Below are 16,472 nucleotides of genomic sequence, written 5' to 3'. Positions count from 1 at the left end.
AAAAATAGTATTATTTTATGAAGCGTATATAATAATATATTATAAGTATAACAATATTATTATACATAATACGTTATATTATAGTATATTAATAGCAATTATTGCGATTTAGTCGGTCGTCTCCCCCCGCTCTACCATCATCATCACCACTACCTAAGTCCGACGGCTTAATAATGGCATGTATTTTTTTTTCGTAAATCGCCGGGCGCGATCGTGGCAAGGTCGGACAAGGCGGCGCGACGACGTCGGTCATCACTCGTCGGACGAAACGAAACGAAAGAATAATAAAAATATATTAAGGGGAACGTAAGCAGTTAGATATTCGTGCTATGAAAAAAACACTATAACGCGTAGTCACTGATATACACATTCGAATGGATTTCGACAATTTTTTTTAATAAGATGATTTCTCAAGTTTTTTTCTTACGCGGAAGAACTTCAAAGTTAAAATTTTGGATTTTTCGAATATTTTTGCTATATATAATAATGATAAATAGTTCAAAAATAAACGTTGTACTTAATACTTATATTAATAAATGATTCTTATGGAGATGTAGAGGTAATATTCTAACAATTTGTTTTAATAAAAGCATAAAAACAGCGAGTGATATTTAGTTTTTTACATAAAAAAAAAACAACAAAAAACGGATAAAATATACACTCTGTTTCCTTAAGTCCACGCCTTGCCGAGTTTTACGATAGTAACTAGCTGGCATACCTACACACTAGACTTAGGCGAAAAAAATTTCCTTCGCAGTTAACGCCTACCAGTTTGGTACGTGTCGTATCAAAACAAACCTCAGGAAAACGTAATAATAGTAACAATAACAATAAAAACACTGTTATGGGTCGGCGGGGGCTGGACGAGTATATTATACGGTTTCAAACTCGCGGCGGCGGCGTTGTCGTCGTCGGCTGATGACCGTCATCGTCGGTTGCGGCAGCGGCTGCGGCGGAGTGGGACACCACCGGAGACTTTTCGCGCGCGCTCTCGACCCGTCGGCGGCGGCGCGGCACCGCCACAGTCACGTTCCGCACGCCGTACGGTCGTCATCGCGCGCGACCGGTCCCGCGTTCGACTCGACCGGCAAACGTCGCCGTAATCATTTCGTCGTCACCGCAGTCTCTTCGTCTTCGGCATTGTTAGTTGTTCGGACGTTCACGATTTATTAATAATAATTATAATAATAATAATAATAGTAAATACTAAATATATCAAAAATAATATCCTTCGTCGTCGGAGAAATCGGTCTCCTTTGCGGTGCATGGTGTGGCCGGCCGCGGAGTCGGTGGCGGCCTCGGCGGTGGCTGTGGTGGTGACGATCCGTGGTGAAGATGAACGGTGGTGTCAGTGGCGGTGGCGGTGGTGCCTCCGCCTTGAAGGTGCCCGAGGTGCGCGTGAGTTTGGCCGTCAACGACCATCCGCTGCAGCAGACGATTGCGGCCACGATGTCGCTGCAGCCGGCATCCAAACAGCGCGTTACGTACAACAGCAGGGATGGGGCAGGCGGCCACGGTGGTGGTGGTGGCGGTTGCGGCGGGACGGTGGTGTTACTGTCGCCCGGCGTGGTCGGGGCCGCTCCTCGGCGTAGTCACTCTTGGATATGCGGGTAAGCCACCCCCTACCCGTCCAACCCTGATCCCATGCTGGCGAAACTACCCCTCTTTATATTAGCTATCGTATAATATTATAATGTTATAGGGGGAGAATGACGACGGTTTCCGTCAGCTTCGTTAGGTTCTGTGAGCAAAAAGCGGGTCACACCCACACCTAGAGCTACTATAAATTAAATACGCAATTTTTTTCGTTTCATCTCGTCATTACGTCTTTGTAATATCCGCGGCTCAAAATCGAAATTACATTTTTTGATTTTAATTTCAATGTTTCTGGTTATCGATGAATTTTTTCTGTTTTCAGTTTTAAATAATAATTGTATTATATATATATTTTTTTTTTACTTAAAATATTATAACTTTTACGATTTAAATTTATACTTAGGTACTCGAAAACACCTGTATTGGGTGCTTAAAAAACGAAAAATTATTACTCTTAACTAATATGTTATTATTCACTGATGAACAATATTAATATATTATATACCAATACCTATACCTGATGTTGTCTATAATTGCCTATTGTCATTGCTATTGTTGAATTTTAAATTTAGTTTTTTAAATCGAATAGTATAATATATAAATTAAAAAACGTAATTATTTTTGTATAAGTTATTGATTATACTTTTTTTCGATTTCAATATAAATTTAGATATTTATTTTGATTTCTTATTAGAATATTTTTATCCATAGTTAAAAACGATTTCAAACTCCGGTAGTATTATTATATTAGTGTCGTGCCTACATCTGCAATTTCGGCGCTTTTTTAATAATCTTAGTACGTATTTTAATGAAGCAAAAAATGCATCGTCAACAGTGTGTGGTTATTGAGCGTACTATAATACTACTTAATCGTTTTAACTGTGCATGTCTCCCTGTGAGCCTGTGAGTCAAACGATAAAATTAAAATATATTTGCAACCGTTACACAGCAGTTATAATATTTTGAACTCTGTCTCTGTCTGTCTATGTCCTACCAAAATGTACAGGCGTGGCATTTTAAGTTCTGTAAGAAAACTAATTAGATTAAAAACACACTATACTTTTTCTTCTGGATTAGTTTTTCTTTCCTATAAAGTCAAGTGCAATTTACCATAATATTATGAAAACAGATTACTCGACCCTTGATTCTTGTAAACGCTGCACAATTGTGTTGAAAAACATGTGAATATAATATTGTGTAAATTATGTATAGTGTCAAATTGTTTAGTAGGTACCAACTTGAAAGCGTTTCAAAAATATGTGATAGTCTGAAAATGTAGTTTTTTAATTATTAAAATAAATATCTATAAATGAACGTATTTTTGAAAATCATTATACTGCCCAGATAGACAATAATTATATTGTACACATTATTGCTATTTTATGAGATGTTTATCATGAAACTGACTGAATACTGATTTTATTACTGGACAGCAATTTTGGAATCATATGAGTAGTATTGGATGCTCAAGAGAACTGAGTTGTGCATTCGTCTCGCTGGTTAATTATCTAGTGAGTCATCAATCGTTAATTTCAAATCATAAGAAAAATAGGTTAGGTGTAGACAATTATTGAATAGGTACACTATTTAATATTTATAAGTAACTAGGAAATTATTTAAAAGTGTATGCCTAATTTTGATTGAAACAAGAATCAAAAATAATACCCATTCAAATATATGACGATATAAAAAAATTTTTTTAAATAAAACCGTACTAATACCGTAAAACATATAAAATATGCTCATAAAAAAAATTTCATTATTGACGATATTTCTTGAACTCAAAGGTCATCGAAATCAATATGAAGACTTTTCATAAAGTAAAAACCAATAATTTTTAAATCATGATAAGTAAAAGAATAGTGTCTTACGTAACTAAACTGTTGGAAATCTAAAAAAAAAATGATTTATTTTAAATATTACTATTGATCAATTTATAAATAATATATGCATAAAATAAAAATGATTGAGTACATATTTTATCCGAAAGTGTGTACGAACATTACTTAACCACATCATTCAAGAACCAATAGATTTTTCGCTTTGCCAAGATTTAAAATTTTTGAAAGATTTGTGCTGTAAGATATTATTTGTAAAATGATTTATGCTTCGAAAAGTTTGTACTTCAGATTAAATTGTATGATTTCCGGAATAATTTATTTTGTATAATATTACAATTTTATTTTTATTTTTTTTATTAAACTAGTATTAAAACTTGCTTAAAAGTTTCGATAATCTATTTTCAAAACTTCCATTTATATAATCACATGTTATAACATTTTATGTAAACTAAAAACCCACGAATAATTATTATATTTTTAGCACCTATGCGTGATTTTATTTTGTTGGTGTGTTTTGTTTCTTAGTAGCATTTGTGATTTTTACGTCTAAACCACCCACGTTAACAACCTATTGCTTTTGGTTAACTATTTCTTGTAAAAATTGAACAAAGATAAAATATTTGTGAAAAAAATGTGTTGTAGAAAAATGTATTATAAAATATGTTGAGTTTTGCCATAGCCCATTTAAGAAACACATATTCGGCACATAATAATATATTACCTAGGCGTTATATTTTATACTATACTAATATGTGCTTATTAATATTATATTTCTTTACAATGTAAATATGATAAATATTTTTACATTTAGCTTAATTAGTACGTTATAGTTATCCAATAGGTATTGGCAATAAAAAATAGTACTGACCGTGACAGTTATTTTACAAGGTACAAGCTTCATGTTAAAAAAATATATAAGTCAATATGACTATGTTTTGATTGTAACACGATATTGTGTAAGAAAGTAGAAGTGGAGAACTTAAGTAGTTTTCAGAATCATAATATTTTTATTTTTATGATTTTTTCGACCAAATTATCTATGAAGAAAAAATATTTTTACATTCAATACAGAAATTAGACTTTTTCGTTTTTAAATAATAAATTATTTGTCTTAATTGATTTATTACCAGTGGACTGTACAATTTATGTTTATATTGGTATGTGTGTATTACTACATAATATGAGATTTCTATTATTTATTAATATTGGTTTAACTAGGTAGGAGGATAATCCACTTATAAAAATGTGTATATTGTTTTTATTAAGTTACTTATAAGTATAATTTATCGTTTTCTGGTCTATAGTACTGTAATAGTTATTGAAATGGGTACCTATAAAATAAAATAAAAAATAACAATTAAGTGGTTTTTTTTTTAAAGAATGAAAAATGTAAAAAAAAATATAAATTTCTATCACCTCTGTGTTTCTTTTACGTCGTAGATTTTTATTAATTGCATTGGAATGTATAGACTTTAGTCCATGTTATATATATATAAGGCAGGGTAAGTCTTATATTGAACACTGCATAGTACACAAGTTTTGGTTGGACGTTAAAGTCGATACAAAAACCATATTTTACTAGATTTAGACATTTAAGACACAGCCGCAAAAAATAAAATTCTACCAAGTGTCGAATGTCAATCGATAATTATATAATTAATGACATTTGTTATTAGGATGCGAGAGTAGATGATACATCATTTAAAAATGTAAATAATAATTTCTCAATATTTTAATATATACTTTAGGTATTTAGGTATACTAATATGTAACAAAGTAATTTATGGAGTATGATTAATATAAATAAATATTCGTTTCAATTACCTAAAACTATATATAATAATATGCAGTTGTAAGTATTTACAGTTTTACAGTTTTTATAAAATACGTGTCAGTGTTATTTCATAATATTTACTCAAAACTGATTAGCTATTATTTGTAATTTGTAGCGGAAAATTAATATTAATAGTTTTTAAGAACGTCCAATACTAATTTAATTGACGTCGAAGAAAACATGAGGTTTTCTTAATTTACAATAATGCATATTATTGTTATTTGTACCTATGCATAAATTTAAAATCAATATTAAGTCATTCCAATTTCAATAAAACTCATATATCATTAGTGCTTAATACCTTGGACATTTTATAACGATAAGAAAAATATTATTATTTTAATAATATATTATACTAAATGGTAATTTTATCGAAATGGCAATATAAATAAAACACTAACGTAGATTAAACACAAATATGTAAACTATAAATATATAATTTGATAAGTGTGTTCCATTGTTTTTATTAACTTGGCATTTATTCTGTTTCAGGTAAGTTTAACTCACGCCAAGATAACTAATAATGGCCATTGATTGTTGTCAATAAATAACGTTAAAACTGTTTTGTGAGTATTCAAATTGCACATAATAAAAAAATACATAGTATTATATTATTTAGATATATTGTATTATTTAAGTTGGTACTAAAATTATTTTTTTGAAGTTCGAGTGCTCAGAACTTAAATAAATATATATTTCTACGAACACAAATGAATTTATTATAAAAACGTGGCTGTAGTAGGGTACCTATAATACCAAAAACAGTTGTTCCTATAATACCTTACTTGACGCATGACATATTATTTATTTATGATGTTGTTAATGGTTTCAAACCTCCTAGCAATGTTAATTTATAACAAGCTCTATATTACTTGTTCCTTATTTTGATGTCAAAAGTTTTGGAAAACTGTTTTGTAGACATTTCCATCATGCAGGTATAATCTGTTTTTGTATTACTATGCAATAAAAATGATAAACACAATTATTTTGTTTGAAAACAATCAAAATGTGTTCCGGATGGTTTGAAAACCTAAATTATGGTCATACCATGAAGAATAAAGATATCTTTATTCTATCTTTATTCTTCATAGGTCATACTGATGTGTGTATCTAATTATAAAAATAATACAAAGCATAATATTTCAAACAAATAGCATATGACGTGTTTAAACATTAGTTATATATTAAAACTCATAAAATGTACACACTTTAATTTTTTAAGTATAAAATATGTACATGCAAGAAAATTGTAGGTACAGACAGTTTATATTAATAATTGTATACTTATAAAACCATAATAACGGTACAATTAAGTGTAACGCTGTCTGCATAAAACTGTTTTCTTTCCAATTGTTTTTTTATACGCCTGTGAAGTTAATACCCTCACTAGTCACTTCATACTGAACACTGTTATATTTGTATCTATAAACTTCTATCATAAAGTACTTAGGTAAAAAGTCTTACGACAGTTCTAAAAATAAAAAAAATATCACATTATAATATGGTTGTTTTTTTGTTTGACTTATTAATTTATTATTTTTTTGTTCATTGACAAAACCATTTATTAAACGAAACTAACTTAAGGCAAAAAAACGTTGACACCCAAATAAAATGTTTAGAAAATATTAGGTACTGTTTTTTTTTAGAATTAAAGAGATTTTCAAATAAAATCATAACTTTTGTTGTTGAAAATAATTTCTTAGAGTAAAATATTATGTATTTGAAATATTTGTAGAACAACACAACCGAGGGTAATTAGTTAGTTTTAATTTACATATATTTTGCAGAAATCACCTGTGCCTATAATATATTTATAATTAACTTACAGTTTTTTTAACTAACGTGATATTAACATATCCTATTTTAAATGAATAAGTATAGGTAATCAACTTAATAACATTGGGATAATTTTATATAAACAATAGTAAATTAATATAACATATACAAATGCACTATTTTGCTGTTATTGTCCTTAGACAACAGATTAAATATTGAGAAGTAAAATAAGATAAAATCTTTAAATATAATTCAAATTTTGTACACATTTTTAGGGCGTAAATTTAACCATACAAATAAGAATGAAATGGTAAAAAATATTTAAATTTTCTGATAATTTATCAATTTATAAAAAAGAAAATATTTGCTTCCGTTAATTCACATGTTTCGTTGTACAGTTTTGCGTCAATATTTTGCTTTAAAATAATATGTAGATATTATAAAATCATAAAATTGAAAAAATAATTTATGTTATTATTAAATTTAAATTTAAAATACGTTATTATAATATGTATTTTTAATTTTTACCTAATCAATATTCTAGACGGATCAACTTTTGTCATTTTAATTTAATCTTGCCAAGCATAATATAATAGTATATAATATATAATAATATTAACCTTAACCAATGAAAAAAAATCGTTTTATGATCCATTTCAAGATAATAATGTTATTTAATTATATTTATCAGTATAACTTGCATAAGAATAGTGCGGTTAAAATATACGGAAAATAATATTTAAAATTGTCTATTATACTTGTATACTTGTTCATCTGTTACTATACAAAATATAAGAACATTTTCGTTTTATAAAAAGGAAGAAACTTTAATCGGAAAACTTTTAACCATTTAAAATATTACATACACGAAGATAAAGTTTAATAATCCTGTTTTTCTATCATAATAAATTATAATTAAATATGTCATTTTTTGCTCCAATTTAATTTGTTATTACTTTATATTAAGTGTTTATTAATAATTTTGGAAATTAGGTGAAATCTAAACTATCTTAAATTATTATTGAATATCTGAGTTCATACATAATTATTAATTTGAAGCTATAAAAAAAATAGGTTACAACTATTAATATATTTACTATCAAAAGGTGAAAACATAAAATAATATTATTAACATGTAAAATAAGCCAATATGACTTTTTAAATATTATATTTACATAATAAGTACATATAATATTTCTATGCCATTCTTTATTTATATAAAAAAATGTAATGATATTTCGATCAGTTTTTGTAGAAAATATCAAATTGCAATATCAAGGTAAGTTGGTGACCATCAAATGAATTTATCTTAGTCAAACTTATTATTCAGTTCCTTAAATATTATATTATTTTTCTCTTTTTAATGAAACTAGCACAATTTTAATTTACCTGCATAATCTTAAAAATAATTTTTCAATAACCCATTGAGATTAACTAATTTGGTTGTTTTTACTTCAGTCATTATTTATTTTACAAAGAGTAAGACAAATTTATTGAGTAGGTATAGGTAGATACATTGTGCATACTATATACACACACAAGTCATAAATCGTACCTAACTGGTACCTATACTTGTTTATTTATAAATACAATTTCGTAGCCACTAAAGTAATTCATTATATTAGGTGTTTAACGTAATTATCAACCACAAATAAATTATAGCATAAACCGTTTTGTATATAATTGTTATGTTACTACAAACATATTTGCAGCTATAACAAAAGGTTGGAAATTTATTTAATTAGATTAAACTGTTTGCTTAATTAGTTACAAGTCTTGTCGTTTTAAAAATATAAAAATATATTTATTAAAACTCAGATTATACTCCTTAGGTTCTAATTCTAAAACCGTCTTTATTTAATTTTGCTGTTTTAATCCAAAAATAATCTCATCATTTATAATTATTAGTATCAATAATCTAGTTATTTTGCTTGTTTGTCACAATATTTGCTCTTCATTTTCCGTTTGGTTTTTCATGTATAGGTATGTTGTAAGTAACACATATTATTCACTACAATTATAGTAAAAAATATGTTATTAATTTAGAGTGCTTATTGTGGTGTATAGAACATCACAATATTTATAATTACCTATGTAGACATGTAGTTAATTTATAATTATTTTAGAAAAAGAGTTATTTAAGTATTGACTTTAATATATATAATAAATGAAAAAATAATGTAATTTAATATTATACATTGAAATAATAGTGGCACGCGTAATTACATATTATTATTGCAGATATATTTGTTACGAAAACGATTTATTTTTCCCAAGGAAAATAAAATACTTTTTTTTTGATTAATTAAGCGTCAGTTTATGTTGTGTTCATGAATTATACTATTGGCAAATGAGGTATCGGATTATTCGGATTAGTTGGCATGTAATGTTTAAAAATAAAATAATATGTTTCATTATTTTGTGTTTAAATTATAATATAAAGGTTCGAGGTCGTGTAAGTACTAAACACTTGTATGTTAAGGATGATCTTAAAAATATTATTTCATTGTTTACGATAGCAATAGAAACATTAAATAGGAGAAACATGTTCATTTAACAGATGAATTCTTAAAAAATATTATAAATTGTTTTTTTTAACACGTCGTTTTATTAAATCTAGTGAATTATTTAACGTCTGCAGATGATGTGCACGCAATTTGTTTTGCAGTAATTCTTATTAAGTTGTTCAGCGTATTATACTATTGTGTAGGTACTCAATTTGTCTTGTCTGCCGACTGCCACTTTAGGATTATGTTTTAATGATCTTGTAAGTCAACCGTTTCGTATATTTTGAAATAAGATTAGGTAGGATTTACTTAGAATCATAATATTATTATTCCTGAACAACTTTTCGTCAAATATATAATAATTTAGTGGGTGTATTTCGTGATTTTAATGCATGGTATAATACTACTATCATCCTCAATTATATCACTGTTGTAATTTAATAATCTAACGACCAAGCGCACATACTTACATGGTACACAGCACACACTTTTTTGTATAAAATATTTTTCCACACGTGTCTCTATTTAATATACAGTGTCCAACAAAATTGAATTACTTTAAATTGAGAAAGTATAGTGAAAATTCTATGCATTACTTAATAAATTTAAAGGATTAAATTCTAACAGAACATACTGTATAGGTTGTAGGTACTAACTAATACAACTACTATCTAAATCTATATAAATTCGTAGTATGGTTCAATTATTTAAAATGTTTTAAGGTTTCCTTCTGGTGTTACGGTGACGTTTTGTAATTTGAATCCAACGATTTTTGACTTTTATTGTGGATTTTAGTGGTCGTCACTCGTCACACCTGCAACTTTATAAAATTATTCATAGTTATATCGGAGAGTTCAAATAAAATAAATAATTTAAGAGGACGTGATACCCGCATGTGTTGTCTCCGTCTTACAAGTGCGTAACATAGCAAATTGTACACTCAGTAGAACACGTGTAGCCCCATAAGTTTAAAAATTAGTACGAATTGACCTCTTATAAAATCTAAAGGTAAGATTATTATCTAGGCAACCTAATAGGCTTTTTATTATATTTTTATTTTAACGCGAGTTATAAGTATTTTAAGATGTATAAAAAATTTATAATTTAAAAATACTCATAACTCGCGTTAAAATTAAAATATAATAAAAAACCTATAAGGTTGCCTAGATAATAATCTTACCTTTAGATTTTATAAGAGGTCAATTCGCACTAATTTTTAAACTTACGGAGCTACACGTGTTCTACTGAGCGTAAAATTTGCTATGTTACGCACTTGTAAGACAGAGACAACACATGCAGGTATCACGTCCTCTTAATTTAAAACATCACGTTTTTGTATGGCAGATTTTAAAAAAAAATTCTGAAAAAAGGTGCATTATAGTAGTAAACATATTATACCAAATTTAAATATTGTAATTATTTATTGAACATCGGCAATAAAAAAAAAAAAACAAGTGTACTTAGAAACTTTATATTCCAATATTTTTCATTGACAAAGTTGCATTTAAGAAAATAGATGTATATGTTGCATATATGTTTCTATGTTTCATGTAAGGCGATTAAAGTTAAAAAAGTTTGAGAATTCATAGCTTTGATCTAACATTATTAAAACCACAGATGCACTTAGGCAACGAAATAACCGTCCAAATCCTCAGTTCATATCAATGCGAAAACAAATTTCTTGACATATGAATGAATTATATTCATACGTAGTACTGTGCAACTAAATTAATTTTAAAATGCTTCCTACCTCATTATATTTAGTGATCCAAAAATAAATTGTAAGAACTATTTGGTTTTTTCTTTTTAATGAATGTTTCGACCAAATTAGTGTTTATATTCCAAGTTCCAACTAAACTGATATAAATTATACCTTCGTATTTTTAGTTTTTACGTTTCGTTTATAATTGTAGAAGTTTGTGTGAGAAGACTACATGAGCAGTGGTTTCATATATTTCGCAAACAGTTGTATATGGTGCTGTTTACAATTTTTTCAAATTTTTTCAAACATAATTTCTGTATCTTTATGTACGAGTAGACAATAATGACAACAATAATAATTTTAATGGCAATGACTTTAAATTGACGAAATAAATTATTGCGTGCGGGTTGCCGGCGAAATGGACTGGCCGTCGACGTCGTCGTTGTCGCCACCTGCACAACGGAAAAGTCGTTTGTCGGGAGTGGTACGCGATGACGGCGTGTGACGTCACGCTTTCACGGTCGACGGGACCCTCACAGAAGCCATCGGCGGCGCACGTGCGTTTATATGTTATTTGTTTTCCGCGCACCGAAGCGAATAATGCTCGTATCCTATATGAATATTATTCGCTTTGCGGCCTAGACGGACATCATCGGTCTTTTTTTCTCTCTATTTATCTCTTTCACCTCCCCACCGCCGGTCCCGGTAAAACGACACGCCGCCGCCGGGAAATGAATACTTTTCGTCGGTACATTCGACTCGGGCAGAAAATAACCCATCGTACATACTGTGTGTGTGTGTGTGTGTGTGTGTGTGTGTAGCAATAACGTAGGTAAAGTAGAGGAAATGAAACGAAACGAGGATCCGACCGGGGCGTATTCGATAATGTGCACATAATATACGTATCGGTTTAAAACACAGGCAACGGGGAGACTAGACGGTGCCGCATTAGAATAATAATATATCGTTTGTCCGTAATTGGATTTCCGACACACGCTATATGTAAGTAAACGCCGTTCGTTGGCAACGGTCGTCAATAGTATACAGGGTGATCCGCCAACAAAGCTCACCCCCTTTTTTCTTTAACAGTGGATTTATTGGGATTTTGATTTTCAAATTTTTAAATATATCTAATTAAAGACCATATTATTTTAAAATTATTGAGTTTTTTGTACTATTAATTTTTTAAGGAATGGCGGTGTAAACCTATGTTTTTCAACATTTGGGAACCTTGCTTTTTTACTGTGAATTATTTAGTGCACATAATTTATTTTTAAATGTTGATGTATCTAATTCGAAATTCGTAAGAGTAATTTCTTAATAATTTTATTAAAATATTTATGCTAAATGTAATTATAGTGCTTAAAAATAGTTTTACAAAAATATAAAATGATGGATAGAAGTAATTGTATTGGATCTAGTATTTATTGTACTTGGACCATTTTTACAAATCATAAATGTTGATATTGTATTAATATTAATCAATAATAATTAATAAATAATAACGACATTTTTTCATCATCATAGACCCAATATCTTATAAACTTATTATCATTTACCTACACATATCTTTCCTTTACTAAAAAAATAATAGTTTAGAAATTGATGTTAATACGTTGACATTTTCTGAAAAATTATCTGCTAAATAATTTTCAACAGAATACGTGGGGGAGGGGTGTTCCTAATTAAGAAATGGAAGTGTGCGTTATCTTATAATCACCGTTTACGACGCTGGTCTATGATACCGGATTCTTATCCGGTGGTCCATATATAAATGGTACAGAGTAGATCTAATTATATCATTTATTGCTGTTTGTGCGTATTTAATTTCATAAGGTAATTAGGATATATTATTTATGTAGTTCTCATGATTTATACTCATATAGTCACAATACATTTTTAAATTAATTATAAAATATTAAATAATTATCAAAAGTGCTTATTTGTGGAGGAGGTCTGTGACTGTAATTTATATATTGTAAACGGATCCATAATATTCAGTAATGTTATTTAAACCAGGTCTTTTATGATACGATGTTCTGATAATATTATACTAATAGTACTTATTATTATATTATTAATACTAATAAAACACTTACATCAATTTTGTATTTTTCCATTCACCTCAGTTTTTTGGAATATTAAGCGTTTTTGTTAAAATATATTTTTGTAGTTCTCAAATGTATTTCTTAACAGTTTTTGGCTCGCGAACAACAATTTTTGCGTTTTTAATTCTGGTGAAAAACTTTGTAAGAGGTCATCATGTCTAATCACTTCTAAAAATCTTGAGAGCTAAGAAAATTCAAAAAGGCATTATGACAAGATTCTCTAGAACTATATTTATGTGCAATGTGTATCACGTCATACTTTTATTAATTATAACACTTTTTTTTTAAACTTGTGAAATTTTCTAACTTGTTAAAATTAGATTTAAAATTGTCGTATCATCAAACACGTATAACGATCAAGTGTATAATGTCGTCAAATGTTTTCGTTTTTCTTTTATAGTAATTATTATAAAGATTGTTCGTAATTTAATATATTTTAATACTTTAAAGTACCATCTCGTTAAGTGACGTATTGTATGTTAATAAAAATAAATATACTAAAAAAATTTAATTTAAACTAATTTACATTACACTGCTTACCTGTGCAACACAGATACATAAATTATTAATTTTGACTAGTAATAAATAAAACTTAAAGTATAAGCTTTTTAATATAATATAATATTATACGCAATATATAGGTGTTGGTATGTGGCACATCACACATGCTATACATAATTTTATATATTTAAATCTGAAATAACATTATATTCACCAATGTTATGCAAAGCTTTTGTTGTGTAATCCTATATCTGCAGAATATTTAATTGTATTTAAATGATACCAATTACAGGTATACACATTTAATATTAATGTTTACAAATTATTTAATAATGTATTGATTATTATGTATTGCGTATATGCCTATTTGCCTTTAATTGCATATATACTATGCAGAGTGATTTTGTTAAAAAAACAAATATCATGCATAATTTTATGTTTCGTATTTTCAAAACTAAAACCAAAATATTATTTAATTTGATGTTCTTATTAATTATTATGGAATTTAATCCTTCACGTAAACGAGAACTTCGCAACAGGTGATTTTTTCTGAGTTAGTTTTTCTTGAATAATTAATTATTATGTTTCGAGGCTTACGAACGTATAAGTTAGAGCATTGAACTGCACGCCTGTCACAAACTCGAGTACCTATATAGTGTTATAATGATGATATTAATTTAACGAAAGCGATTTTTGATGTCGGATAAAGCGTCTCTGAGCGTGTATGTAAAAAACTATAAAGGTATATACGTAGTCATCACAGGCCTTAAATACACATAATATTATAAGGTTTACAGGTATAAAGTATATAATAGTGCGTGCGTGCTTAAGTCACGTGACATTATTTTAGACCAGCAAAAAAAATAAAAATAAAAATGTGCATAAACACGACGGGAAATGCCGGAACACGTAAAAAAATGAAAAAGAAAAAAATCACACAATCACGGCCTGTTACCCACTGTAGGTACATGTAGGTACATGTTCATGTCGCATATATAATGGAATTATAATAGTAGTATATATATATATATAATAGTATTATAACCTAACCGTGGCCGAATGTTCACGTCATTAGCTCGAAAACAACATAATTGTTTAACGTCAACAATAATATGGCTTGTTAGACGCCGGCGTGGCACCGGGCTATTGTGCGCGGTGTGCCCCACCCCGCGACCAGAAACCCCATTATTAAAATAATATAGACAGCGGAGAAAGTGGTAAAGAAAATCGTAGGGGGGAGACCGTAGATACTAAAAAATAATAATAATAGTAATAGGCGTATAGGTATTATATTGTATAGTGTCATACCTATATCATAAGGCTGTTACGATTTTGTGCAAGCATTATTTCATTTAAAAAATACTCGTCTACCTACCCACCTAAAATTATTAAAATAGGTACTTACTCGTAATATTGTATTGTTATCAATTATCACAACCTTAAAGGCAAATATATTTTTTATTTATGATGTCTATGATTGGAATATGGCTTGAAAATTTTTTATACAAAACTTTTAATATTATATATTATATTTCATAAGTACAATTAACCATACTGTGTTTGATATTATTCCATGATGGTAGTAACTGCTACAACTATTATGTATAAAACCTGTATTATACATAACGTATTGATTTACTTTAAAAAAAAAATTTTTTTTTAATTTTAAATGTTATTCACAAAATATGACAATATTTAGATAAATTTAACTTGTATTTTATGGAAGTATAGAATTACAATTTTTAGTCTATGAGTTTTCTAAGCATATATTCTAATTAGGTTAGGTACAAATATTATTAAATTTAATATCAAAAGTAATTTGTTGTTATATTAAGAATATTATATTATATTGATATATTATTCTAAATAAAGAAAATACCTACAAAATAAAAAAAACTGTATAGGTACAATATATATATATATATTAAATTTACTTGTATTACACGTTATTTGACTTTTTGTGTTATAATATTGTGCTCACAAAGGTTAAGGTCAAAATCATTAAATTTCGTTTGTAACAATATACAATGTTATTGATTTTTTTTTTCAAATTAATCATTACTGAATTTTATAAATTTAATGTGTGGTGTGCTGGTGAAAGGGAATAAAAATGTGTTAAGACACTATAATTGTTGAGAAGTAAAAATCGTTTCGTTTTCACTGATAATATTTAATAAACAAATTGCTATACCTACCTAAAAAACTCAAATAATATTTTTATTGGACGACGGATATCTTCTGTCTACAAAATGGTGTACCAACGTGTAATATTCAGAAAACGGCCTAGTAGACTTGTTCCCTTTTTACTATCAAATAATTATTTGTAAGTCTGGTAGAGTGTAGAGGTGTTGTATAATAATTGTATTTTAACAGTCCGTCCGGATTTCTTAAATAATATTACGCAACTGAATGGGATGTAAGAGTTATAACAATAATATGTCAGGAGAAGAACAAGAAGCACGCTGTCCCCGCCATCCGTCACCCATCCACACACCGCTGCACCACCACCACCCCACAAATCTATATCAAACACAGCCTTTATAATAATACGTCAAAATATACCTGAGTACGTCCTGCAGCATTCCACTGGTCGCCGTCTTTAATAAT

General features: G+C 28.4%; 1 protein-coding gene across 1 annotated transcript in view; it reads left to right on the top strand.

Annotated features, from left to right (window-relative positions):
• The first annotated feature begins 1,061 nt into the window (after window positions 1–1,061).
• LOC111026565 (cAMP-specific 3',5'-cyclic phosphodiesterase) overlaps window positions 1,062–16,472 on the top strand; it is a 242,857-nt gene continuing 227,446 nt past the window's right edge. Inside the window, exon 1 of the mRNA XM_022304667.1 lies at window positions 1,062–1,610. Coding sequence (XP_022160359.1) covers window positions 1,336–1,610 — 275 coding nt within the window. The 5' untranslated portion in view covers window positions 1,062–1,335. The remainder of the gene's footprint in view (window positions 1,611–16,472) is intronic.

Source organism: Myzus persicae, unplaced genomic scaffold, assembly GCF_001856785.1.
Source record: "Myzus persicae strain clone G006 unplaced genomic scaffold, MPER_G0061.0, whole genome shotgun sequence".
Classification (NCBI taxonomy): domain Eukaryota; kingdom Metazoa; phylum Arthropoda; class Insecta; order Hemiptera; family Aphididae; genus Myzus; species Myzus persicae.
Note: the sequence above shows the minus strand (reverse complement) of the source record. Positions and strands in the feature narration are given on the sequence as shown.